The sequence below is a fragment of the Pelophylax lessonae genome (genome assembly GCF_965119305.1).
Source record: "Pelophylax lessonae genome assembly, chromosome: 5".
Lineage (NCBI taxonomy): Eukaryota > Metazoa > Chordata > Amphibia > Anura > Ranidae > Pelophylax > Pelophylax lessonae.
The window spans coordinates 558264685-558292362 of NC_138772.1; the positions used below are offsets into that span (position 1 = coordinate 558264685).

Consider the following 27678-nt stretch of genomic DNA (forward strand, 5'->3'; position numbering starts at 1 on the left):
GGGCGGAGCTGGGGTGTATACATTGCAGGATATTGGTGAGATTTGGGTGATGGGCGGAGCTGGGGTGTATACATTGCAGGATATTGGTGAGATTCGGCTGAGGGCGGAGCTGGGGTGTATACATTGCAGGATATTGGTGAGATTCGGCTGAGGGCGGAGCTGGGGTGTATACATTGCAGGATATTGGTGAGATTCGGCTGAGGGCGGAGCTGGGGTGTATACTTTGCAGGATATTGGTGAGATTCAGCCTGAGGGCGGAGCTGGGGTGTATACATTGCAAAGGGGAGGGGAGTGCAGTCATGGTTGGTCCATGTTTAGAAATGAATGGCTTTGTCCACAAATCACCGAGCAGCCTTTTGTGTTCCTCAGGGGCGGAGTCTCAGAAAATGTAAAAATAAAAGTGGCCTTGTCCTCAATGATGGGATTACTGTATCAGTAACAATCTGTGACACGTTCTATTGTAAGGATTCTGTTGTAATAAAAAGATTTTCAGATATAAAAGTGACCTGGTCTTATTATTGTGTATTCTTACTCTGTGTATACAGGAGGGCTCAGTGTAGATGCAGGTTGAGCCTTCTGGTGATGGTACTTTGCTGTTCCTCACTGTCAAGACAGAAGGTCAGGCTGAAACTGGTTCTATTGCAGCAGTTCTCTACCAATGTGCTGCATCTCTTTCTATTCGTCCCCCCGCCCAACCTTTCTTCCCATTCCCCCCACCACCCCGTGACCTTATTCTTTATAGGTCATTGTCATTCTCCTTCCCCCGAGATATTCCTCAATGGTCCATCCCCAGATCTTCATCAGTCTTAACCCGTCTTCCTCCAACTTTCCCTTCTTGCATCCCCAGATCTTCCTTAGCGGCCTTCTTTTTTTTTTTTTCAACCCAAGTTCTTTTTACAACCCACCCCCTCTTCCTCCCTGCCCCCTTACCATTCTCCTCCTCCATATTTTCATCTCCATCCCCTTTTGCACACTGGTCCTTTCCTCTCTCCTACACCCAGATCTTCTTCATTGGTCCTTTCCTTTCTTCCTCCCAGATCCTCCTCTTCAGGTTCCTTTCCCTCCTCCAGATTTTCATCCGTCTTTTCCCTTCTCCACCCCCCCAAAGTCTTCCTCTCCAACTTCTCTTCCAAATCAGTCCCTTTCCCCTCTCCTACACTCAGATCTTCCTCACCGGTCCTTTCTTTCCCACCCTCTCTTATGTATTGGTCCTTTCCATTCTCTCCCAGATCTTCCTCATTGGCTCCTTTCCCTTCTCTTACCCCCCAGATCTTCCTCAATCCTTTCCCTCCTCCTCCTACTCCCAGATATTTCAACCCACCCCCTCTTCCTCACCAATCCTTTCCCCTCTACCCAACGTCTTCATCTCCACCACCTTTTCCGCACTGGTCCTTTCCCTTCTTCTACCCCAGATCTTCCTCATCAATCCTTTCCCTTCTCCTACCCCCAGATCTTCCTCATCAATCCTTTCCCTTCTCCTACCTCCAGATCTTCCTCATCAATCCTTTCCCTTCTTCTACCCCAGATCTTCCTCATCAATCCTTTCCCTTCTCCTACCTCCAGATCTTCCTCAACAATTATTTCCCTTCTCTTACCCCCCAGATCTTTCAACCCACCCCCTTTTCCTCACCAATCCTTTCCCTTCTCCTCCCCAATGTCTTCATCTCCACCACCTATTCCGCACTGGTCCTTTCCCCTCTCCTACACCCAGATCTTCCTCATCAATCCTTTCCTCCTACTCCCCCAGATCTTCCTCTCCAACTTCTCTTCCAAATCAGTCTCTTTCCCTTCTCCTGGCCCCAGATCTTCCTCATTGCTCTTTTCCCTTCTCCTGGCCCCAGATCTTACTCCCCGCTCTTTTCCCTTCTCCTGGCCCCAGATCTTCCTCACCGCTCTTTTTCCCTTCTCCTGGCCCCAGCTCTTACTCCCCGCTCTTTTCCCTTCTCCTGGCCCCAGATCTTCCTCCCCGCTCTTTTCCCTTCTCCCTCCCCGCTCTTTTCCCTTCTCCTGGCCCCAGATCTTCCTCACCGCTCTTTTTCCCCTTCTCCTGGCCCCAGATCTTACTCCCCGCTCTTTTCCCTTCTCCTGGCCCCAGATCTTCCTCACCACTCTTTTCTCTTCTCCTGGCCCCAGATCTTCCTCACCGCTCTTTTCTCCTGGCCCCAGATCTTCCTCACCGCTCTTTTCCCTTCCTCTGGCCCCAGCTCTTCCTCACCGCTCTTTTCCCTTCCTCTGGCCCCAGATCTTCCTCACCGCTCTTTTCCCTTCTCCTGGCCCCAGATCTTCCTCACCGCTCTTTTCCCTTCCTCCCCGCTCTTTTCCCTTCTCCTGCCCCCAGATCTTCCTCTCCAACTTCTTACGGTTTGGTCCTTTCCCTTCTACAACCCCTAGATCTTTATTGGTCCTTTTTTTTTTTTTTTTTTCAACCTCAGTCCTTCTTACAAACTACCCCTTCTCCTCCCCCATATCTTACTTCTCCACCCCCCCTCTCGGTCCCTTTCCCCTCTTCAACACTCAAGATCTTCCTCACCTGTCCTATTTTTCCCACCCCCTCATTGGTCCTTTCCATTCTCTCCCAGATCTTCTCCACCCCCTTTTCCTCAATGGCTCCTTTCCCTTCTCCTACCCCCAGATCTTCCTCAAGGGTTCTTTTCCTTCTCCTATTTCCAGATCTTCCTCAACAGTCCTTTACCTTTTCCTATTTCCAGACTTTTTTCATCGATTTTTTTTTTTTTTACTTTCTCCTTCCCCAGCCACCAGATCTTCCCCCATCAGTCTTTTCCCTTCTCCTTCCCCTCAGGTCTTCCTCTCCAACTTCTCTTCCGCAGCGGTACTTTCTCTTCTTCTTCCACCCTTAGATCTTCCTTATTGGTCCTCTCTCTTTTCGACCCCAGTCCTTCTTACAACCCAACCTCACTTCCACACTGGTCCTTTCCCCTCTCCTACGCCCAGATCTTCCTCATCGATCCTTTCTTCCTCCCAGATCCTCTTCAGGTAACTTTCCCTTCTACTCCTCCAGATCTTCCTCACTGGTCCTTCCCCTTTTTTCTACCTCCAGACCTCCCTCATCGGTCCTTTCCTTTCTTCTTCCCCGAGATCTTCCTCATTGGTCTTTTTCGCCCCCCCCAGGGTCTTCTTTCCAAACTTCTCTTCCATATCAGTCCTTGCCCTTCTACTACCCCCAGGTCTACGTCGCTAGCCTGTGAGGGTCTAGGGAGCGAGCGTGCGCGTGTGACCGGCGGACCCGATGTCCGCCGGTCACTCTGCGATCGTCGGGGGAGAGGGAGAAAGTCAGGCGGCTTGTGTAATCAAGCTGCCTGTCATTCTCCCCTGTGTATGAAGGATGATCATACGGTTCTACTATGTAGAACCGTTGATCACTGTTCATACATCTGAAGCCACAGCCAATCACAGTAGAAAGCACGCCCCTAGGGACACACATAGCCCCTCCCTTTCAAAAAAGTTAACCCCTTCACTGCCAGTGTATTTTTACAGTAACAGTGCATATGTATAGCACTGATTACTGTAGAAATGTCACTGGTAACCCCAAAAGTGTCAAAAATGTCAGTCAAGGGTCCGATCTGTCCGCCCCAATGTCGCAGTACCGCAAAAAAAAAAAATCGCAGATCGCTGCCATTACGCGTTAAAAAAAAAACAACAAAAATGACAAAAATCTTTCCCTTTGTTAGTAAACACGATAACTTTTGCGCAAACCAATCAAAATACGCTTTTTGCGATTTTTTTTTTTACCAAACATAGGTAGCATAAAACAAATTGGCTGAAAATGTTAAAAAATTTAGATTTTTACATTTTTTTTTGGGGGGAATTTCATATAAAAAAATGTGAAAAATATTGCTATTTTTACAAAATTTACGCTCTTTTTTTGTTTATAGCGCATGATCAAAAAATCGCACAGGTGATCAAATACCACCAAAAGAAAGCTCTGTTTGTGGGAAAAAAAGGACGCCAAATTCGTTTAGATACAGCATCGCACGACCGCGCAATTGTCCGTTAAAGTCACGCAGTGCCGAATCGCAAAATACCCCCTGGTCAGGAAGGGGGTAAAATCTTCCAGGGCTTAAGTGGTTAAGGCACCTTTGCTCACCAGTAGGGAGGGGCCAATGTGTTGAGTGTTAAAGTCTCATGAGAGAAATATGGAGACTGATTCTGAAAATGCTGGTTGCCTGGCCACAAGAGAGTTGAACCTGTGCAGCTTGGAGGACCTGTACGATCACACTGTTGGGAGTCTGGTCTTAGGCAAATTATCAGTTCTAGGTGTACTGTCCCTTTAAAGAAAATGGACCACATTAAACCTGTGTGAGAAACCTCCGATGATAAATCGCAATAAGAGAACACAAAACCAGCAAAAACCTTCAGCGGAAAATGTTTTATATAAGAAAATTACAGAAGATTAAAAAAACAAAAACGAAAAAAAAAAAAAAAAAAAACACAAAAAGCCTAAAATTAAAAATATACAAAGAAAACGAAGAGACTGTACACTGAACATTTCTCATGGAAAGCTCTAGAAAGCAGAAAACCTACCTGAAAATAAATTAGAACCTTTACCAAAAATATTATTATTTTTTCTTTATATCATGATGCCGGTTAGACATTGTACAGTAGTCGATTCAACATGAACGTTGGCCAGAGGGCGGAGCAGTGTTCCGTATCCGCCTCCTGACCGCCTGCGCACACTCTGCCTGTGAAACGCCTATTGCCCCCGCCTGGGTGGGGTTATTTCCGGTGCAGTTTAGGGGAGTCCTGCTGCTGGTCTAAAAAAAAAAAAAAAAAAGCAGCACTTGGGAGCCAGAAGATTGGTTCCAGGCACCTGGCTATGGCGACAGAACCCCACCCTGTACATACGAGCCCCCCCCCCCAGAGATTTTACACTTTTTCTCCCCCCCCCCCCATAACTGATCAGTTTTTCCTGGGCACATGTGGCAGGAAGAGAGGTGGAGAAATGACATTCTTTGCTGCCGAGTTTTTTAAAAAGGTCTCTGCACGTGTAGAGCTCCACCCTGCTCGTGTCATAGCTTTTTTTTCTGTTTTTAGATGGAGTGGGGAAAGTAAAGAACTGGTATTGGGTGTCACTGGTATCCAGGGCTCCATAGAGAGATTTTTCCTCACTTCCTGCTCTGGTGACAATGGTTTTAGCAAAAAGTAAGACAAAATCTCCAACTGTAACACAGTTGCTCAAGAAAATGGTAGGAAGAAAAGGAAAACCTGCAACAAAGGCTCTCCTCTTATGTCTAGTAAAACCATTGTCACCACAACAGGAGGTAAGGAACCCAGGGTCCCAAATTTGCCAGGACAGTCTTGCATCTTAGCCCTCCGGACTGCCAATGCTTTGTCCCCGGGATCACAACATTAACTAGGAGTTACTGTGAAGGGAGGGATTGGGTAGTCCCTGCAAATTGAGAGGTCATTTCTAGGACCAGCAATGATGTCAGCTCACCAGCAAGCTTGTTACAAAGTGGAAAGCTCTTCTATGACATAGAAAGATCATGTGACCATGCAATAAAGTGCTTTGCACTTTGAAAAAAAGCTTGCCAGTGTGCGGACGCCATGTGCTATCCATGGTGACCCATCGGGGGTTGTTGCAGCACCCTCTTCATCATACCATTGATTCCACTATGGTGAGCAAAAGGAATACATAACCAACTCAAACTGGGTGTGATGGGCACTTGGGCAGTCCTCCCATATTTAGAGTTGGGGGTCTGGGCAGGACTAACCAGTGAGGTCTTCATATCACTTACAAGTGCTCGTTAACAGCGATTGGCTCCAATCATATATCCAGGGAGCCAAAGCAAGTCTATAGATTTATATAGGTGCAGCTCGATCTTCTGCAATGAATGTGTTTATTAATCCCGATTAATTACAAAGTAGTACAAAGTAATACAGATCTTACGCATTTCGACGTGTAGCCTTAATCATAGCCAATTGGCTATTACAGCTACACGTTGAAACGCATAAGCCATGTTACTTTGTATTACACTTGGATTGACCACTTGCCAAGAATTGACAAATATACACCAGCAGAGCGGCTCCCCAGCCGACATGATGGAGTTTTATAACTTTTATGTAAGTGGATTTTTTATTCTTAATAAAGCGGGTTATGGTGTCTACACCCTGAGAAGTGTATCATTTATTTCCACATATGATGCTATGATTGCGGAGAGGATCATTGAGGAGAAGCACTTCTGATGAAATGAAACACATCTCATGCTGTAGACATCGTAAACCACCCCTGACAACGTCATATGACGAAACACATAGGGAGGAGTCAATGACGTATAATGCTGATGCATGCTGGGATATGGCAGCCATCTTGTTGGCCTCAAACCCCGAACTAACATATTTGGACATGCTGGAGGTTTATAACTTTTTTTGTATGTGGATTTTTTTTATTCTTAATAAATCAGTTTAAGTTGCCTACACCATGAGAAGTGTTTTATTTTTTTCCACATGGGATGCTATGATTGCAGAGAGGATCATTGAGGAGGTGCAATGAAGGATTCTACTATCACCTGTGCTTATTGTATTATACACCGCTTCCATAGACCTTTGTAGTGAGGGGGGGTCTGTGGCACATGGTAAGAGGCTGTGTGATTGGGTGTCGGTGGTGGACCTCACAATCTGGATTGAAGATTTTCTTTATGCACCCTCGGATGTGGACTTTCTGCCATTTGATTAGCGCTGCACCTTCAACACCTAAATCACACAGCCTCTTACCATATGAGATGGCCGCCATATCCCAGCATGTATCGGCCTCATATGTCATCGACTCCTCCCTATGCGTTTCGTCATCATTTGGCGTCAGGGGCGGTTTACGACATCTACACCATGAGAAGTGGTTCATTTATTTCCACATCTGATGCTATGATTGCGGAGAGGATCATTGAGGAGGCGCAAGGAAGGATTCCACTATCACCTGTGCCTATTGTATAATACACCACTTCCATAGACCTTTGTAGTGAGGGTCTGTGGCATATGGTAAGAGGCTGTGTGATTGGGTGTCGGTGGTGGACCTCACAATATGGATTGAAGATTTGCTTTATGGCTCCCTCTTTGGATGTGCATCATGGGAAATATAGTTCCAAAACATCTGGGGTGCAAAGGTTTTCCATCACTGCTCTAGGGCGTCCGCTAAAAAATATATATATATTGTTTGGGGGGCTTTTAGTAATTTTCTAGCAAAAAATACTATTTTAACCACTTGCCGACCGCCCGCCACAGTTTTACTGCGGCAGGCTTGCTCGGGTGCGCAAATTGAAGTAAGGGGTACGTCGGTTCGCAGTAGTGGTGCTGGGGGACGAGCGCGTGCTAGGCAGTGAGGATGCCGATCCGCCTGGCACCTGCGATCGTTCCCCGCTGAGAGAGATGAACGGTCGGATGTTGTAATCATAGCTGACCGTTCTTCTCTCTGAAATGATCATAGAGCTCCTTCTATATAGGAACACAGGTCTCTATGATCATTTCACAAGTACTTCCCCCTACAGTTAGAAAACAATCCCTAGGCTCCCAAATAACCCTTTGATCACCCCTAGGTTAACTCCTTCCTTGCCAATGTCATTACAGTAACAGGGCATATTTGTAGCACTGATTACTGTAGTAATGTCACTGGTACCCCCAAAAGTGTCAAAAATGTCAGTTAGGTGTCCGATCTGTCCGCCGCAATCCCGCTAAAAATCGCAGATCACCACCATTACTATTAAACCATTAAAATATAAATAAATAAAAATGACAAATCTTTCCCCTAGTTTGTAGACACGATAACTTATACGCTTATTGGGATTTTTTTTACCAAAATTATGAAGCAGAACACAAATAGGCCTACAAGGATGAACATTTTTGATTTAATTTTTTTTTTTGGGGAATGTTGTATAGCAGAATGTTAAAATATTTATTTTTTCCAGAATTGTCGCTCGTTTTTTGTTTATAGCGCAAAATATAAAAATCGCACAGGTGGTAAAATACCACCAAAAGGAAGCTCTATTTGTGGGAAAAAAAGGATCATTTTATTTCGGTACAGCGTCGCACAACCACGCAATTTTCCGTTACGGAACGCAGTGCCGAATCGCAAAAAAACCGCCTGGTCATTAACCACTTGCCGACTGCGCACAGTATATTTACTGCGGCAGTCGGCCCCGGCCAGGCAGAGTGACGTAGGTTTACGTCGCTCGCCTGTCACTCCTTCTAGAGCCAATAGTGGGCGGGCGCGCGCCCGCCTCGGCTCGTTCACGGAGGAGTGCGGGAGTGTGACTGGCGGACCCGATGTCCGCCGGTCACACTACAATCGCCGGTACAGCGGGAGAAAGACAGAGCGGCTTATGTAAACAAGCCGCCTGTCAGTTCTCCCTGTGTAAAAATGAAGATCAGACGGTTCTACTATGTAGAACCGTTGATCTTTGTTTTTACACCAATAGCCATGTCCAATCACAGTTAGAAGCACGCCCCTAGGACACACTTAACCCCTCCCTGTCCAATACAGTTAACCCCTTCCCTGCCAGTGTCATTTTTGCAGTAACAGTGCATATGTATAGCACTGATTACTGCAGTAATGTCACTGGTACCCCCAAATGTGTCAAAAATGTCAGTCAAGGGTCCGATCTGTCCGCCGCAATGTCGCAGTCCCGCAAAAAAAAAAAAAAAAAAAACGCAGATCGCCGCCATTACTCGCCGCCAAAAAAAACACCAAAAATGAAAAATCTTTCCCTTTGTTAGTAAACGCGATAACTTTTGCGCAAACCAATCAAAATACGCTTTTTGCGATTTTTTTTACCAAACATAGGTAGCGTAAAACAAATTGGCTGAAAAGTTAAAAAAAGTTTGATTTTTACGTTTTTTTGGGGGAAATTTCATAAAAAAAAGTGAAAAATATTGTTATTTTTGCAAAAATTACGCTCTTTTTTTGTTTATAGCGCGTGATCAAAAAAAAAAAAAAAAAAAAAATCGCACAGGTGATCAAATACCACCAAAAGAAAGCTCTGTTTGTGGGAAAAAAAGGACGTGAAATTCGTTTAGGTACAGCGTCGCACGACCGCGCAATTGTCCGTTAAAGTCACGCAGTAAAAAATCACAAAAAAACCCCTGGTCTTTTAGCAGGAAAATCCTCCGGTGGTAAAGTGGTTAAGGAGGCAAATCCTTCCGGTCCAGGACTGGTTAAACTTGTTAACAAAAAGTTCCAGAAAAGGCCTGGTCAGCAAGTGACCAGGTTTGGGTGTGTCATGTGACTTCTATCCCTTCTTACTGTTCTTGGGTAGTGAGGGAAGGATATAAAGGATGACACCCTGGAGCCTCACATTTATGTCCTGACAGATCCTCTTATGGGGGACAACCTAAAAGGGAAACGAGGTCAAAGTGCCGGAAGTGAGCCAATCATATTGCATTAAGAGCGCCTGTCTACAGACCACCACCCTGAGAAGAGTACCAGTCTACCTGCCAAATATCTCCTTATTCAATTCTCTATTCCCTCCAGGCCTGGAAGCCGCACCGTTTTCTGCCTTCAGTTGCTGCAATGCCCCCAAAGTCAAAAATAAACTGGCTGGAGTTTAACTGTTGCCCATAGCAATCTGGTACCCGGTGTAGGATTGATCTTGCAGGCCACTACCTGATTGCCATGGTGGACACCCTCTGCTCCCACTTCTATAACCCTACTGTGACATCACGCCCCCCTCTGGCTCTTTACCCGATCATTTCTGAAGGCTGAGGCTCCGATATTGCGGTGGTAGCATGAAGCACGTTCGTTCTCCTCATGCTCATAATTGCCTAATGAAGTGCTTTAGGATACTTTGTATCATTATACAAGTGCTGTATGATCGTTTCAAGTGCCTCTTTGTGACCGTGTCAGACTTGCATGCCGCCACCCCCCACCCCCCCATATATATCAGCGTCACAGGCGGTAATAAAGTACAGAGCTCGCAGTCAGACATTCATGGTGTGTGATGGCGGAGGGCCGCGGATTCATCACGAATCATTTTTTTCTGCCTTTTCCTGGTCACCACAAACCTGCCTCGCAGCAGAAAAATAAAATCTATCATGAAACGGCGAAGTTGAGACAGGTTGGCGCCGTAACCTGGAAAACCGGAAAAATCGCACAATTCCATTGGAAGTATAGTGAGAACTTGTCATCGCCTGTCAGATTAACACCTCATGGGTTAAAGTCTGGCTTCCCAACAGTCCTTGGCTGGACCGTCGTCCTCAGTCCAACTTTTCCAGCACAGACGGGACATAGACCAGGCTCAGCTCGCTGCCAAAGTCGCAGACGATTGCCGCATTGTCCAGAACCAGGATCTGGCGGGCCGGCTGGGCCTCCTCGCACTTCCCCAAGTAAACCGTCTGTAGAAGATCGCCATAGCCGATGTCCCAGAAGGACACGCAGCCCTGCCCTCCAGTCACCAGCAGGTTGTCAGAGATGAGGCCTAAGCTGGAGCCGCAGCCCAAATCCTGCAGAGAGAGAGAGAGAGGAACTTGTCATATAAAAACCCCATGGTGGTCATAGATATTACATTTTCATTTTAGACAGTTGTGCTCTTCCAACCTTGTGGTAGCAGTTTGAAGACCCTTTTCTGTTCCAGCATAACTGTGCCCCCCCCTGTGTACAAAGCCAGCTCCATAAATGGATGAACAGTTTGTGTAGGGACACTGGAGTTCCTCCACACCAAAGCCCTGACCTCATCCCTACTGAACACCTGTGGGATGAATTTGAATGCAGATTGTGAGCCAAGCCTTTTTTTGGCACCCAATCTGAGGCATAACATGTAAGCCAGGTTTTTTTTTTTCGTTGCCCAACGTGAGGCACAACAAGTGAGCCAGGACTCTTTTTGGTGCCCAATGTGAGGCACAACATGTGAGCCAGGTCTCTTTTTGCCCAATGTGAGGCACAACATGTGAGCCAGGTCTCTTTTTGGTGCCCAATGTGAGGCACAACATGTGGGTGAGGTCTATATTTGGTGTCCAATGTGAGGCACATCATGTGTCAGGTCTTCTCTTGGTGCCCAATCTGAGGCACAGCATGTGAGCCAGGTCTCTTTTTGGTGCCCAATGTGAGACACAAGTGAGCCAGGTCTTTCTTTTGGTGCCCAATGTGAGGCACAACATGTGAGCCATATCTTTTTTGGTGCCCAATGTGAGGCACGTGTGAGCCATGTCTTTTTTGGTGTCCAATGTGAGGCACGTGTGAGCCATGTCTTTTTTGGTGCCCAATGTGAGGCACAACATGTGAGCCAGGTCTTCTCATTCAACATCAGAAGCTGACCTCACAAATAACATGTCGCCCGCACACCACAGAACCATAAAATAGTCCAAATGGTTATCGAAGCAAAATACATTACATTTAGTGTAATTAATGCAATATGAGGCACATGTGGGTGAGGTCTATATTTGGTGCCCAATGTGAGGCACATCATGTGTCAGGTCTTCTCTTGGTGCCCAATCTGAGGCACAAAATGTGAGCCAAGTCTCTTTTTGGTGCCCAACGTGAGGCACAAGTGAGCCATATCTTTTTTGGTGCCCAATGTGAGGCACAATATGTGAGCCAAGTCTTTTTTTGGTGCCCAATGTGAGGCACAACATGTGAGCCATGTCTTTTTTTGGTGCCCAATGTGAGGGACGTGTGAGCCATGTCTTTTTTGGTGCCCAATGTGAGGGACGTGTGAGCCATGTCTTTTTTGGTGCCCAATGTGAGGCACAACATGTGAGCCATGTCTTTTTTTGGTGCCCAATGTGAGGCACGTGTGAGCCATGTCTTTTTTGGTGCCCAATGTGAGGCACAATATGTGAGCCAAGTCTTTTTTGGTGCCCAATGTGAGGCACAACATGTGAGCCATATCTTTTTTGGTGCCCAATGTGAGGCACAATATGTAAGCCAAGTCTTTTTTTGGTGCCCAATGTGAGGCACAACATGTGAGCCATGTCTTTTTTTGGTGCCCAATGTGAGGGACGTGTGAGCCATGTCTTTTTTGGTGCCCAATGTGAGGCACAACATGTGAGCCATGTCTTTTTTTGGTGCCCAATGTGAGGCACGTGTGAGCCATGTCTTTTTTGGTGCCCAATGTGAGGCACAACATGTGAGCCAAGTCTTTTTTGGTGCCCAATGTGAGGCACAACATGTGAGCCAGGTCTTCTCATTCAACATCAGAAGCTGACCTCACAAATAACATGTCGCCCGCACACCACAGATCCATAAAATAGTCCAAATGGTTATCGAAGCAAAATACATTACATTTAGTGTAATTGATACGTTTCGGGGGCATGCAGAAACCCTTCGTCAGGCATGTGATAAGTGCAATGACCAAACATTTAAAGTGAACATGCACCAATGAGAAACGGCAAAAGGCTGACTTATGACATCCTAAACCCACCAAAATGATGTAAACATTTATCACCTGGCAAAGAGGACACTATGCCTGAAAATATGTAACCCATGGATCACCCTCATCCTGCCAGGCGATTTTACCCCTCATCTGGTTATTCTATAAGCCCTGTGGGCGTTCCATAGATGGAATCTCAGCTTCTTTACTGGTGCCCAACTACCTCTCCCTAACCCCACTCCCCTGCTCCTGTCCTCTCTAAAACAACTTCCACTCTCATCTCCATTCCTCGAATTCCAAAAGCAAAGTTTTACAATACTAAGTTGCTGAGATGTTCTTCAGTCTCTGGGAATTAGACAAAATCTACCCTTGCAGTTGGCACGCACTCATTAGGTCTAGGGGGAGCTAGGCAGGATGCCATACTTACCGAATAACCTGATCTAGAGGCTACAAACACCCTCCTCGTCTCCCCCTGTGAGCGGTCCTGTGGTGTCATCACATACAGTATCTCACAAAAGTGAGTACACCCCTCACATTTCTGTAAATATTTTATTCTATCTTTCCATGTGACAACACTGAAGAAATTACACTTTGCTACAATGTAAAGTAGTGAGTGTACACCAACAATGGGGCACAGTTCCTCCCAATAACACCAATGATGGGGCACAGCTCCTACCAATGACACCGACAGGGCACAGTTCCCCCCAATGACACCAACAATGGGGCACAGTTCCCGCCAATGACACCAACAATGGGGCCCAATGACACAAATGATGGGGCACAATTCCTCTCAATGACACCAACAATGGCCACAACTCCTTCCAATGACACCAACAATGGGCACAACTCCTCCCAATGGCACCAACATTAGGACCCGATGACACCAATGAAGGGCACAATTTCTTCCAATGACAATGATGGGGAACAGTTCCTACTAATGACACCAACATTAGGACCCAAGGACACCAATGAAGGGCACGATTCCTACCATTGACCCCCAACGATGGGGCACAGCTCCTCCCAATGACACCAGCAGCCTTGATTTATGTTCTGGAGTTTGAAGGGGAGGGCACAACCAGTATGGTGTGTCGGTCATCCACGCCTTACTGAAAGCAAAATTTTCAGTAACCTGATCAGGAGATACTACCCACTTTTCTGATTTGTATCCTCCCAATGACACCAACAATGGGGCACAGTTCCTCCCAATGGCACCACAATGGGGTACAGTTCCTCCCAATGACACCAACAATGGGGCACAGTTCATCCCAATGACACCAACAATGGGGCACAGTTCCTCCCAATGGCACCACAATGGGGTACAATTGCTCCCAATGACACCACAATGGGGTACAATTCCTCCCAATGATGACACTAATGACAGGCTACAATCCCTCCCATCATTAGTGTCAATGGGAGAAACTGTGCCCCATCGTTGGTGTCATTGGGAGGAATTCTGCTTTTCATTGGTGTCAGTGACTAAAATAGCACCCAAGGGCCGGATAAAAGCAAGAAAAGGGTCACATCCGGCCCCAGTTTGGAGACCACTGCTTTAAGCTATCCCCCGTCTGCTCACCTGCTGTATGGAGTACAGTTTGATGGCGGAGCTGCGGTCCCATATGCTGATGACGTCATCCAGGCCGCTGCTGATCACGTATGACGTCGTGCAGAGGAGGGAAGTGATGTCACCGCGATGGCCGTGCATATGACTAACTCGACTACCCGTCAGGACGTCCCACAGGCAGATGGCTCCATCCTGCCCCCCACTGGCCAGGACCATTGTCTGCAGGCAGAACAGAAGACACGCAATGGGTTAATATCTGCAGAATCGCAGTGGAAAACAACTGATGGATCTAATATTCCTAATAAAGGGGAACTCCGGCTTGTAAGGAAGCCGGTCTCTTTATTTAGGACCCCAAATATAAAGCACTGTTCAGGCAGCTTGCACACATGAGCCTTAGCAGCTGCAGGCAATACAATCATCCGACAAATTCCCTGCAACCTTCTAGAAGCCTTTAAAACCAATGTAAACCTGATCTCTAAAACATCAAAGAAGCTTTATTATGTTAATGTCATTTCAAGTCATTTTAAAGGTTTTTTAAAAATGACAATTGTTTATAGTACACAGAGCAAACTAAAAGCACCATTTAGGATCGGCCTGGGAAATCTCTGAGATTGTTCTTCACCTGTGAGCGTCTGCCTCCCAGTGATCCTAGTGGGTTGGTGTGATTGGCGGCCTCCCAGTGGCCCTGGACAGTGGGGTGACTGGCAGCCTCCCAGTGGCCCTGGACAGTGGGGAGACTAGCAGCCTCCCAGTGGCCCTGGACAGTGGGGTGACTGGCAGCCTCCCAGTGGCCCTGGACAGTGGGGAGACTGGCAGCCTCCCAGTGGCCCTGGACAGTGGGGAGACTAGCAGCCTCCCAGTAGCCCTGGACAGTGGGGAGACTGGCAGCCTCCCAGTGGCCCTGGACAGTGGGGTGACTGGCAGCCTCCCAGTGATTCTGGGTAGTGGGGTAGGGTGACTTGCAGCCTCCTAGTGGTCCTGGGTGGTGGGGTGCATGGTGGCCTCCCAGTGGCCCCGGGTGGTGGGGTCCATGGTGGCCTGCCAGTGGCCCTGGGGTGACTGGCGGCCTCCCAGTGGTCCTGGATGGTGGGGGGATTGGCGGCCTCCCAGTGGTTCTGGGTAGTGGGGTAAGGGGATTGGCAGCATCCCAGCGATCCTAGGTAGTTGAGTGATTAATGGTCTCCCAGTAGTCCTGGGTAGTGTTAAGTGGGTGAAGAGACAAGAACTCACTGCTCAAGGTGGTGTAATTGCCTGAGGACTCACACCGGTGCATGCCCCGGTTCGCCTCCGTGGAAACTTGATAAAGGAAAAGGAATTGGCAGCACTCCAGGTTGAGTCAAAATCCAGATTTATTGACTGGACATCCAAATGTGACAATCGTGACAAGGTAGACGCGTTTCACACACTGACTGTGTGCTTAATCATTACGATTATTAATGATTAAGCACACAGTCGGTGTGTGAAACGCGTTCACCTTGTCACGATTGTCACATTTGTATGTCCAGTCAATAAATCTGGATTTTGACTCAACCTGGAGTGCTGCCAATTCCTTTTCCTTTATCAAGTGTTAAGTGGGTGGTTGATGGCCTCCCAGTGGTTTTGGGCAGAGGCAACGGGGGATTGGTGGCCTTCCAGTAGTCCTGGATGGTGGCAATGGGAGGTTTGTGGCCTCTCCTCGGTGCTCCTGGGGTGCATAGTGGCCTCCCAGTGGCCCTAGGCAGTGGGGTGATTGTCGGTCTCCCAGTGGTCCTGGGTGATGGCAATAGGCAGTTGTGACCTCCCAGTGGTTCTGGGTGCTGGGGTGCATGGTGGTCTCCCAGTAGCCCTGAGCAGTGGGCTGATTGGCGTTCTTCCAGTGGGTGGTGGCAATGGGTGGTTGGTGCCCCCCTGGTGGTTCTGGGCAATGACCTTGGCCTCTAAGTGGATATAAGTGGTACAGGTGGGGCATTTGCCAGCAGTACAGGGCCTTGGGCTGTACAACACTCCTCATTCTGTCTGAGCAGAGAGATATTTGTGCCCGATATCAGTAAGTACAGGTAACAATTCCTGTACAGAGACAAACCTATAAATAGGTGAGAGAATTGTAGCATTAAAATGGGGCAAAGCGAGGCCGGATAAAGGCAATGATTTGAGCGTATAAGGGGATTATTGTTTTCATTTCACAGCCTCCAGCCAATCAGGGAATTCTCACCTCGTCAATGTAAATGGCGGTTATACCTCCCGAGTGACCCTGCAATGTGAACAAGCAGCACGCGTCATCCAGACGATAAACCTAGAGACAAAAGAAAGACCGGTTACAACTTTCACCTGTTGGGACTGAAGCCCAACTCCAACCAAAACTTTCTTCCTAGTCCAGGATGAAATGGCGGAGGGGGTCAGAGACTCTTTCAGGTTATTTCCTCTCAGTCACAGGTGTCATCTGGACAGGAAGTCAACACAAAATTCCCCAGCAGGGACAAAAACTATAGAGGTTCTGACCCCTGTTCTTCTACAGAGGGGTATGTGCAGGAGGCCAGATAAAAAGTTGTATATGGTCAGGAGATCACTAGTGAAAGGCGGCCATGTTGGTTTCCGGCACACACACAGGACAGGCACTGCTACCACTAGGACTTACTCTAAGGGTGTGGTCCTGGCTTCCAGTCACTAATCGGCCAGCCGCAGCTTTCAGCACTGTGATTGGCTTCTGGTGGGCGCAGGCCACAGTGTAGGTCAGCTGACACCGTATGACATCATCATTACAGTACAATGGCGAGCTCGGGACTGAGGTGCGATTGGGCGTACCTGTAATGGAAGGAAGATTGTTAGAGATAGGTGAACCAGAGGCTCTGGATGGACAGTTGGATAAATGGTTCCATATTTAGGATATATCCGGTCCATAAACCAGAGGCTCTGGATGGACAGTTGGATAAATGGTTCTATATTTAGGATGTATCCGGTCTATAAACCCGAGGCTCTGGATGGACAGTTGGATAAATGGTTCTATATTTAGGATGTATCCAGTCTATAAACCCGAGGCTCTGGATGGACAGTTGGATAAATGGTTCTATATTTAGGATGTATCCGGTCTATAAACCAGAGGCTCTGGATGGACAGTTGGATAAATGGTTCTATATTTAGGATGTATCCGGTCTATAAACCCGAGGCTCTGGATGGACAGTTGGATAAATGGTTCTATATTTAGGATGTATCCGGTCTATAAACCCGAGGCTCTGGATGGACAGTTGGATAAATGGTTCTATATTTAGGATGTATCCGGTCTATAAACCAGAGGCTCTGGATGGACAGTTGGATAAATGGTTCTATATTTAGGATGTATCTGGTCTATTAACCCGAGGCTCTGGATGGACAGTTGGATAAATGGTTCTATATTTAGGATGTATCTGGTCTATAAACCCAAGGCTCTGGATGGACAGTTGGATAAATGGTTCTATATTTAGGATATATCCGGTCTATAAACCAGAGGCTCTGGATGGACAGTTGGATAAATGGTTCTATATTTAGGATATATCCGGTCTATAAACCCGAGGCTCTGGATGGACAGTTGGATAAATGGTTCTATATTTAGGATGTATTCAGTCTTTAAACCAGAGGCTCTGGATGGACAGTTGGATAAATGGTTCTATATTTAGGATGTATCCGGTCTATAAACCAGAGGCTCTGGATGGACAGTTGGATAAATGGTTCTATATTTAGGATGTATCCGGTCTATAAACCCGAGGCTCTGGATGGACAGTTGGATAAATGGTTCTATATTTAGGATGTATCCGGTCTATAAACCAGAGGCTCTGGATGGACAGTTGGATAAATGGTTCTATATTTAGGATGTATCCGGTCTATAAACCAGAGGCTCTGGATGGACAGTTGGATAAATGGTTCTATATTTAGGATGTATCTGGTCTATTAACCCGAGGCTCTGGATGGACAGTTGGATAAATGGTTCTATATTTAGGATGTATCTGGTCTATAAACCCAAGGCTCTGGATGGACAGTTGGATAAATGGTTCTATATTTAGGATATATCCGGTCTATAAACCAGAGGCTCTGGATGGACAGTTGGATAAATGGTTCTATATTTAGGATATATCCGGTCTATAAACCCGAGGCTCTGGATGGACAGTTTGAATACATCCTAAATATAGAACCATTTATCCAACTGTCCATCCAGAGCCTCGGGTTTATAGACCGGATATATCCTAAATATAGAACCATTTATCCGTCTTTAAACCAGAGGCTCTGGATGGACAGTTGGATAAATGGTTCTATATTTAGGATGTATCCAGTCTATAAACCAGAGGCTCTGAATGGACAGTTGGATAAATGGTTCTATATTTACAATGTATCCAGTCTATAAACCAGAGGCTCTGGATGGACAGTTGGATAAATGGTTCTATATTTAGGATGTATCCAGTCTATAAACCAGAGGCTCTGAATGGACAGTTGGATAAATGGTTCTATATTTAGGATGTATCCGGTCTATAAACCAGAGGCTCTGGATGGACAGTTGGATAAATGGTTCTATATTTAGGATGTATCCGGTCTATAAACCCGAGGCTCTGGATGGACAGTTGGATAAATGGTTCTAGATTTAGGATGTATCCGGTCTATAAACCCGAGGCTCTGGATGGACAGTTGGATAAATGGTTCTATATTTAGGATGTATCCGGTCTATAAACCAGAGGCTCTGGATGGACAGTTGGATAAATGGTTCTATATTTAGGATGTATCTGGTCTATTAACCCGAGGCTCTGGATGGACAGTTGGATAAATGGTTCTATATTTAGGATGTATCTGGTCTATAAACCCAAGGCTCTGGATGGACAGTTGGATAAATGGTTCTATATTTAGGATATATCCGGTCTATAAACCAGAGGCTCTGGATGGACAGTTGGATAAATGGTTCTATATTTAGGATATATCCGGTCTATAAACCCGAGGCTCTGGATGGACAGTTGGATAAATGGTTCTATATTTAGGATGTATTCAGTCTTTAAACCAGAGGCTCTGGATGGACAGTTGGATAAATGGTTCTATATTTAGGATGTATCCAGTCTATAAACCAGAGGCTCTGAATGGACAGTTGGATAAATGGTTCTATATTTACAATGTATCCAGTCTATAAACCAGAGGCTCTGGATGGACAGTTGGATAAATGGTTCTATATTTAGGATGTATCCAGTCTATAAACCAGAGGCTCTGAATGGACAGTTGGATAAATGGTTCTATATTTACAATGTATCCAGTCTATAAACCAGAGGCTCTGGATGGACAGTTGGATAAATGGTTCTATATTTAGGATGTATCCAGTCTATAAACCAGAGGCTCTGAATGGACAGTTGGATAAATGGTTCTATATTTAGGATATATCCGGTCTATAAACCAGAGGATCTGGATGGACAGTTGGATAAATGGTTCTATATTTAGGATGTATCCGGTCTATAAACCCGAGGCTCTGAATGGACAGTTGGATAAATGGCTCTATATTTAGGATGTATCCGGTCTATAAACCAGAGGATCTGGATGGACAGTTGGATAAATGGTTCTATATTTAGGATGTATCCGGTCTATAAACCAGAGGCTCTGGATGGACAGTTGGATAAATGGTTCTATATTTAGGATTATCCGGTCTATAAACCAGAGGCTCTGGATGGACAGTTGGATAAAATGGCTCTACACTGTAATGATTTGCACATTCCTCGCCCAATATTACTGTATGAGCATGAAGTCACTTTTTCTACATTTATGGTGAAGCGTTGACCTGGAAATGGTTTTAGTTGTTATAAGGTTGTGCTTTGTTGTATTTTGGTGGTGGGATTTTTGGTTCCTCTTGTCCCTGAGAGGTCATCAAGTCCTGCTGGACCGGGAGATGATCTCACCTCTAAACTGCAACTGGCTGCTGGATTTATGGGATTCCAGGCAGAAGAAGTCCAGAGAACCGTTCAGTCGGGCCGCCACGATCCTGCGAGATACAGAGAGAGCAGAGTTAGTGTAACGGCTCTCGACTTCTTGTACAGCTCAGTCCAGGAGAAACAATTTTGCTTGCGTTAAAATTCACCTGAAAAAAAGGTTTTTCTACTCTTCATAACATTTGTTTCCTGGAGTCCATTGTGGGACACGGGAAGTCTTTAACCACTTGAAGACCAGGCTTTTCCTGGCACTTTTTGATACAAGTTTAAATCCGTATTTTTTGCTAGAAAATTACTTAGAACATTATATTTTTTTTAGCAGAGACCCCAGGGAATAAAATGGTGATCGTTGCAATTTTTTATGTCACATGCTATTTGCAAACGCAATTTTTTTGAGGAAAAATACACTTTAATAAAAAATAAAAAAAACATTATATACCTAAATTTTTTGGTAAAATGTGAAATGTTACGCCGAGTAAATTGATACCCTAAATGTCACGCTTTAAAATGGCACACACTCGTGGAATGGCGACAAACGAATCCCTTGTTTTCACTGAGCGGAACGGTTCGGGTCGGTACAGTTTGGAAGGGTTAGAATGGTCCAGCCTATTCAGGTGAGCGTTTCCACTGCAAGTCGGACCGCCAGGGGCCAAGCGGGGTTTACACCAAACGTGGGGTTTGTTTTGCGCTTTCGTTTGATGTGAGCATTGAAGTTTTCCTGTCCACCAATCAGTGGAATGTATTGTGTGACGCCAGTAGCTCCGCGCCCTTAACTGTACCGTACCATTTCCTATGGCCCTACATCTGAAGGAGGACCAGGAATGGTGCGGTTTGGTTCAGTTATATGGGCCACTTTCATGATGGAAACACTCAAAATAGCGTACCGTACCGAACCGATCCGCTCAGTGGAAACGAGGCATAAGGTACTTAAAAATCTCCATAGGCAACGATTTTACATTTTGTACAGGTTACCCATGTAGAGTTACAGAGGAGGTCTAACTAGAATTATTGCTCTCGCTCTAACATTTGCGGCAATGCCTCAGAGATGTGGTGAGAATACCGTTTACATGTGTGTGTGACTTACGTATGCGTTAACTTCTGCGCCTGAACACAGAGGGAGGGGGGCACTTTAATTTTTTTTTTTTTTATCACTTTTATTCCTTGTAATAGAAATAAGTATGACAGGTCCTCTTTATGGAGAGATCTGGGGGTCAAAAAGACCCCAAATCTCTCCTTTACCCTTAAAAACAAAAAAGATACAGATGATAAAATAAAAAAAAAACGAATCTTTATCTTTTTAAAAAAAAAAAAAATGTTTACTTCCAGCCTGGACCGGAAGTGACGTCCTCCAAGGCCATAGCGGCAATCAGAGACTATCTAGTCTTTGATCGCCTCTGATCAGCCGGTCGCTATGTCGGATCGTTCCTTGGGCTCGCCGGTTCGAGCAGTAAGCCAGAGAAAAAAATGGATTTTTGTAAGATCTTACCGTAAAATCCTTTTCTCTTAAGCTCATTGACAGACGTAGTCTTCTTGATTCTCAAGAGCTGGGTTATGTTGTCTCCGCAGGAGTAGGACTAGGCAGAAAGACAAAACGTTCTGGCTCCACCTTAGGGGCAGTCCCTGAGGGTATATCCTCCCTCTCTCTGCTACAGGGAATCAGTTCTGTTTTAAAGCAGTACAGAGAATTTAACCCAACCCAACTCAATGATAGAGGGGCGGGTACTACGTCTGTCAATGAGCTTAAGAGAAAAGGATTTTACGGTAAGATCTTACAAAAATCCATTTTTCTCTATCGCTCATTGACAGACGTAGTCTTCTTGATTCTCAAGAGCTGGGACATCCAGAAGCAGTGCCACAAAATGAGGGGTGGGATTGACAGAATCAAAATCCAATCTAGAAGGCCCAACCGGAGCCAACCAGAAGTATCAAAGGACTCATCGAGTAAACAGATGAGACCTACCCCACAAATCCTCGAGGTAGACCAACAGTCTCCTCAAACAGTGGCCTGCAGGAACCTTGCAGCCAGAAGAGGCATCTGACGATGCCATCACATAAACCTTATACAATATTGTAAAGGTATGAACCGACTACTAAACAGTCGCCTTGAAAACCTGAACCACTGACGCCTGATGGCGGAAGGTCCAGGAAACTAAGCGCCCGAGTAGAATGCGCCTTAACAGGGAACGGGGGATCCCGACCCTTAGATAAAATAAGCCTATACCACCGTCTGTCTGATCCATCTAAAGATGGTCGCAGCAGAACAGGCAACCCCTTCTTAGGGCCATCCGTGATCACAAACAGTGAATCCGTCTTACAAATTGAATCCGTAGTATTCAAGTATATCCTGATCGCCCGAACTACATCCAAGGAATGCCATGCAAATTCTCGAGGATGATTGGGCTAAGGACATAGGAAGGACAATACACTGTCCTTATTCAATGAAACTTTGAAACCACCTTAGAAGGAAGGATGGATTCGGATGAAGAACAACCTTATCCCTATGAACCACCAGATCTGGGGAACAACAGTATAATGCAGCCAGTTCTGACGCCCTGCGTGCAGAAGTGATAGCCACCAAGAAGACCACCTTCTGGGATAAAGTAGGCAAGGGAATCTCCCTGATATTTTCAAAGAGAGGTGTCTGAAGAACCGTCAGCACCAAATTAAGATCCCAGGATGGTAACGGCGCGTGCACTGGCAGAGCCAGGTGTCGCACCCCCTGGATGAAATTCCGCACCAAGGAATGAGTAGACAAAAGCTTCTGAAAGAAGATAGCAAATGCTGAACCCAGACCCTTGATAACACTCAAGGCCAGCTTCTGCTCAACTCCCTGTTGCAGAAAGCCAATATTCGGACTACCGAATAAAGATGTAGATGGAACCCAAGGGATTCACATCACACAATATAAGACTTCCATGTACGATGATAATCTTTCTGGAAGTCGCTTTCCTTGTTTTAACTAGAGTAGGAATAACTGAAGCTGACAATCCCTTGTCCTTCAGCACCTGGGTCTCAATAACCAGGCCGTTTAAAACCAGCGATCGTAAAGCAGGATGGAAGATCGGTCCCTGAGACAGTAGATCCTCCCTGAGAGGAAGTCTCCACGGGACGTCCGCCATCAGTCTGACCAAGTCGGCGTAACAAGCACGACGAGGCCAGTCCGGAGCTGCCAGGATTACTGGAATTCCTTCCTCCTCTATCTTGCGAAGAAGTCTTGGCAGTAACCCAAGAGGAGGGAAGGCATACATTAGCTGGTATTGCCCTCACGGGGCGATCAGTGCGTCTGCGGTTTCTGCTAGAGGATCGCGGGAGCGAGCCACGAATCTCTGAACTTTCCTGTTGAATCGAGATGCCAACAGATCCATATCCGGGGTGCCCCATCGTAGGCACAACTGGTGGAAAACGTCTGGATGGAGGGACCATTCCCCCTGATCCAGAGTCTGACGGCTGAGATAATCTGCCTGCCAATTCTCCACCCCCGGAATGAACACCGCAGAGATTGCTGGAACAAATCGTTCCGCCCAGCGAAGAATGCAAGCCACTTCTTTGGCCGCTCGGACACTCTTGGTGCCCCCCTGATGATTGACATAAGCCACGGCCGTGGCGTTGTCCGACTGGATCCGAACCGGGCTGCCCTGGAGCTGCTCGGTCCAGTGAATCAGACAAAGTCTGATCGCTCTCAGTTCCAATATATTTATCGGTAACCTGGATTCTTCCGGGGACCAAAGTCCCTGGACAGATAACTGACCGAGAATTCCTCCCCATCCGGATAGACTGGCATCCGTGGTCACTGTCGTCCAATATATTGGCAGAAATGACTTTCCCTGGCTGAGCATCGGAGACCGAAGCCACCAGACCAGAGATTCTCTGGTCTGTTTGCTCAATCGGATCTGATTGTCCAGGGATTCCGGATTCCGATTCCATCTGAGAGGAATCTCTTGCTGAAGAATTCGGGTATGGGACTGGGCAAATGGGACTGCTTCGAAGGAAGCCACCATCAACCCCAGACCCCTCATGCAAGTCCGAAGGGAAGACCAGCTGTTGGTGGACTGCTGATTGAATCTTTCGGAGTTTCCCTACCGGAAGAAAAAACTCTTGTCCTGACTGTGTCTAGAATTAGACCCAGATATTCGAGCCTCTGGGTGGGAACCAGAAATGACTTTTGCTGGTTCACCAGCCACCCGAATTCCTGTAAAGAAATCATAGTAATTTCTATGTTTTGTAGCAAGGTCTGAGGAGACTCTGCATGAAGCAGAAGATCGTCTAGGTAACCTAGAATCGATATGCCTCTTTGGCGCAGAAGTGCCAACATTGGGGCCAACACCTTCGTGAAGACCCGCGGAGCCGTGGCGAGACCGAAAAGGTAACGCCACAAACTGATAGTGGTTCTCTTCTACGGAAAAACGTAGAAACCGCTGATGTCCTGCGAAAATGGGAATGTGAAGATAGGCGTCCTTGATGTCTATGGACGCTAGGACATCCCCTGGATGCAGGAAGGCTGCTACTGTGCGAATGGACTCCATTCTGAATCTTCTTATGTAGACAAAAGAATTGAGAGCCCTTAAGTCCAGAATTGGACGCACTTTGCCCTCTTTCCTGGGTATTGTAAATAGGTTTGAATAAAAACCCCTGAAAGCGTTCTGTCCAAGGAACGTGGACTACCACTCCTTGTTGTAGTAAATCTGTGACTGCTCTCCACAGATCGTCTAAACGATCCGGGGATAGTCGGCTATTGGAAGGGAAGAATCGCGCCGGTGGGAGAGATCGAAACTCGATCTTGTACCCTGACCTTATGACTTCGCAAACCCATCTGTCCGGGATTCTGGAAAGCCATGGATCCGGGAACCGGCGAAGACGTCCCCCCACCCCAGTTATGGGTGGGGGGCGCACCTTCAGGCTTTGGACGGTTTATCTTCAGGTCTAGAGGGGGCGGGCTTTTGCTTGCCCGACCAACGACCCCTGACGCCTCCTGCAGGAGCTTTGGAGGACTTAGTTTTTTCACCCGCGGGACGAAAAAACCTCTTGTGAGCAGAAAAAGAAGGCCCTCGTCTTTGACGAGTTCCTCTACCTTTAAAATTTTGCAGTAAAAAGGTGCTCTTTCCACCCGTGAGATCTTTAATGATCTCATCTAAGTTGGCTCCAAATAGACGCTCTCCTGAAAAGGGGATATTAGCCAATGCTTTTTGGAACCTTGGTCGGCTAACCAACCTTTTAGCCACAGTGTACGCCTGAGAACCACCGCTGAGACTGATGCTCGCGCCAATAATGAAGTGGCGTCTAACGCCGCATCACACACAAACTGTAACCCCTGTATCATCTGTTCCAACAAATCTGATACCGCCTGAGGGACCTCTTCTAGGTCCCGGCGTAACCATTTGGTCCATACAGTTACAGCCTGCGAAACCAGACCAATAGCAATTATTGGTCTGAAAGCTGATCCAATCAAGGTAAACATGGTGCGAGACATAGCTTCTATCTTGCGATCCACTGGATCTTTAAAAGACGGAGCGTCTTCTAGAGGAATAACCGTGGCTTTATTCAATCTAGCAATTGGTGAATCCACCACAGGTGGTTCTGTCCATTTCTTAATGAGGGTTTCCTCAAACGGATAACGCCTGTTAATGCGTTTAGAAATAGTAGAAATGCGTTTTGGCAGACTCCATTCTTCTTTGATTGGATTGCCAAAACATTTGGGCAATGGAAAAAACCTTCGCCACTAGATGCGTTTTTAGTCCCAAAAGGGATTCCAGTTTCAGCTATTTCTGACGGAATACCCTGTAATCTTAAGGTCTCTTGAACAGATACCATGAGTGCGTTTACCAACGCTTCCTCTCTGGCTATGGCTGATGCCGAAACATCCTCCTCACTGTCTGAAAAGACAGTACACGAGACACCAATACCAGATGAAGTACCTGCAACTGCAGAAATAGGCTCAGAGTCTGAATCCGAGGTTTCAGATAATAAGGGGTTAGGCGGGGGTCGCTTACTTGCGCCCTGTCCCTGACAAGCCACTTCCACCCGGGACACAAGCTTCCATAATAGCGGACAATGATTTAATCGTCAGTGGGGTGCTGGAGGATCCCGCAGACCCCTCGAGGGGATCCGGAGGAGATACATGAGTGGCAGGGTCCATGATAATTCAGGACACCTTTGCCAGAAAACACAAAAAAAAATTCTTTTTTTTTTTTAAATAAAAAATACCTTTTTTTTTTTTTTTAAATTTTTTTTTTTTTTTTATGTGTCTCCCCCTAGCGCAATAGCGCCCCTCAGAGTACCTGCTTCTCGATCCCACAGAGAGAGAGAGGGACCCCCAAGGCTCACCAACCGATGAAGTGAAGTTTCCAACCAACTGCAGTCAGCGTCTGTCTTTACAGACTGGAAGGAGCTGTTGCTTTTTCCCGGGTAGAAGGACGTGGCTCCGCCCCCTGTGTACGCCTTCCGGCGTTCCCAGCTTCTCCACGAGGTAGCTGGGCTCATGAAACATGGCCGCCCCCATATAGGAGACATTAGACTCCAAAAACATGGCGGCCGGCGTGACCTGAGGACATGCATGCACCTGGTCTACGGCAAAATGGCGGCGGACCGCCAAAATCGTTTTTCCCAGCACATCCACCTGCATCTCTGCTGAGTGGCGATTGATAGATCTACAGGAGATACACTACAAATAAGGTAGGATTATACCTCCTATGTCTGCTGTAATGCTACAGTCTGCTGGGTAGAGTGTTAGCTCTTAAACCAAGTCCACTTCCCACAAACACATACTGTATTTACAAGGGGGACTTTTAGTGTCAGATATATACTGACCATGTATGGAGGGGCCCATAATTCATACTGCCTCATAACGAGGAAAAAAGGGAACGTTTACTCACCATACCGAACCGACAGGCACCCTCTCTTCACAATACCCTCTCCACCGAGGTGGGGGTTTGTGGACCACTCCGGACGCCTCGACTCTCTGGTTCCTGGCGTCCAAGCGAGACTTTTAACTCGCAAGGTCAGTCCCTCCACTGGGACTCCGTCGCGGCCGACCCAGCGCGGAGCTCTGGTCTGCACGCGCTCGTAGGCAGAAAACGGGGTGACCACTGGATCTCAACATCCAGCCCGTCGCCCGGCCCCGCATACTTACTTGAATATGTCGCGGCCGACCAAGCGCAATGCCATGGTCTGCGCGCGCTCGTAGGCCGGCTGGGGTGACCACAAGTGTCGCCCAGTCCGGCATTTTTGCTTGAAGATCTCACAGGAAAAAACACTGGAGAAAACTACCTAAAAAATGTCTTTTTCTAAAAGAAAAAAGTCTTGCCAGGACCAAAAGATCCCAGCAAGGAACTTAGGTCCTTACTCCTGACTAGACAGAAAAAAACTGATTCCCTGTAGCAGAGAGAGGGAGGATATACCCTCAGGGACTGCCCCTAAGGTGGAGCCAGAACGTTTTGTCTTTCTGCCTAGTCCTACTCCTGCGGAGACAACATAACCCAGCTCTTGAGAATCAAGAAGACTACGTCTGTCAATGAGCGATAGAGAAATGGGCAAGTGTTGGAAAGGGGGGCCCTCCCGCCACTTCTAAAATCCTTCCAGCAGCTCATGAGCCACTCGGAATGCTTTCATGAGAAAGCTGGCCAACGGCTCTGAAGAAAATGATACCAGGGTTATGGCTGATAACTTCAGCCATAACCTTGGTAAACCACTTAAAAAAAACAACGTATATACGTGCTGTGGTCTTCGAGCTACGATTTCATCTCTAGGAGGATTTGATGCTGGCAAACAAAAAAAAATCTGTAGGCCTGCTTAAGATCACCTCCCTGACTTCAAGCATGCCTCAGTTTTGTATCAAAGTAGTACCTAGAGCCAGTGGTGTATTTTGGTTTTGTGCTGCCCTAGGCAAGACTTAAATTGGGCGCCCTCC

The 27678-nt window shown here is 46.7% G+C and overlaps 1 protein-coding gene across 1 annotated transcript in view; it reads right to left on the reverse strand.

Moving 5' to 3' along the window:
- Window positions 1-9944: 9944 nt before the first annotated feature.
- The window catches only part of SCAP (SREBF chaperone), a 114543-nt gene continuing 96809 nt past the window's right edge, over window positions 9945-27678 (reverse strand). Inside the window, 6 exon segments of the mRNA XM_082259046.1 lie at window positions 9945-10446; window positions 13885-14091; window positions 16064-16144; window positions 16487-16653; window positions 19746-19870; window positions 19872-19924. Coding sequence (XP_082115172.1) covers window positions 10201-10446; window positions 13885-14091; window positions 16064-16144; window positions 16487-16653; window positions 19746-19870; window positions 19872-19924 — 879 coding nt within the window. The 3' untranslated portion in view covers window positions 9945-10200.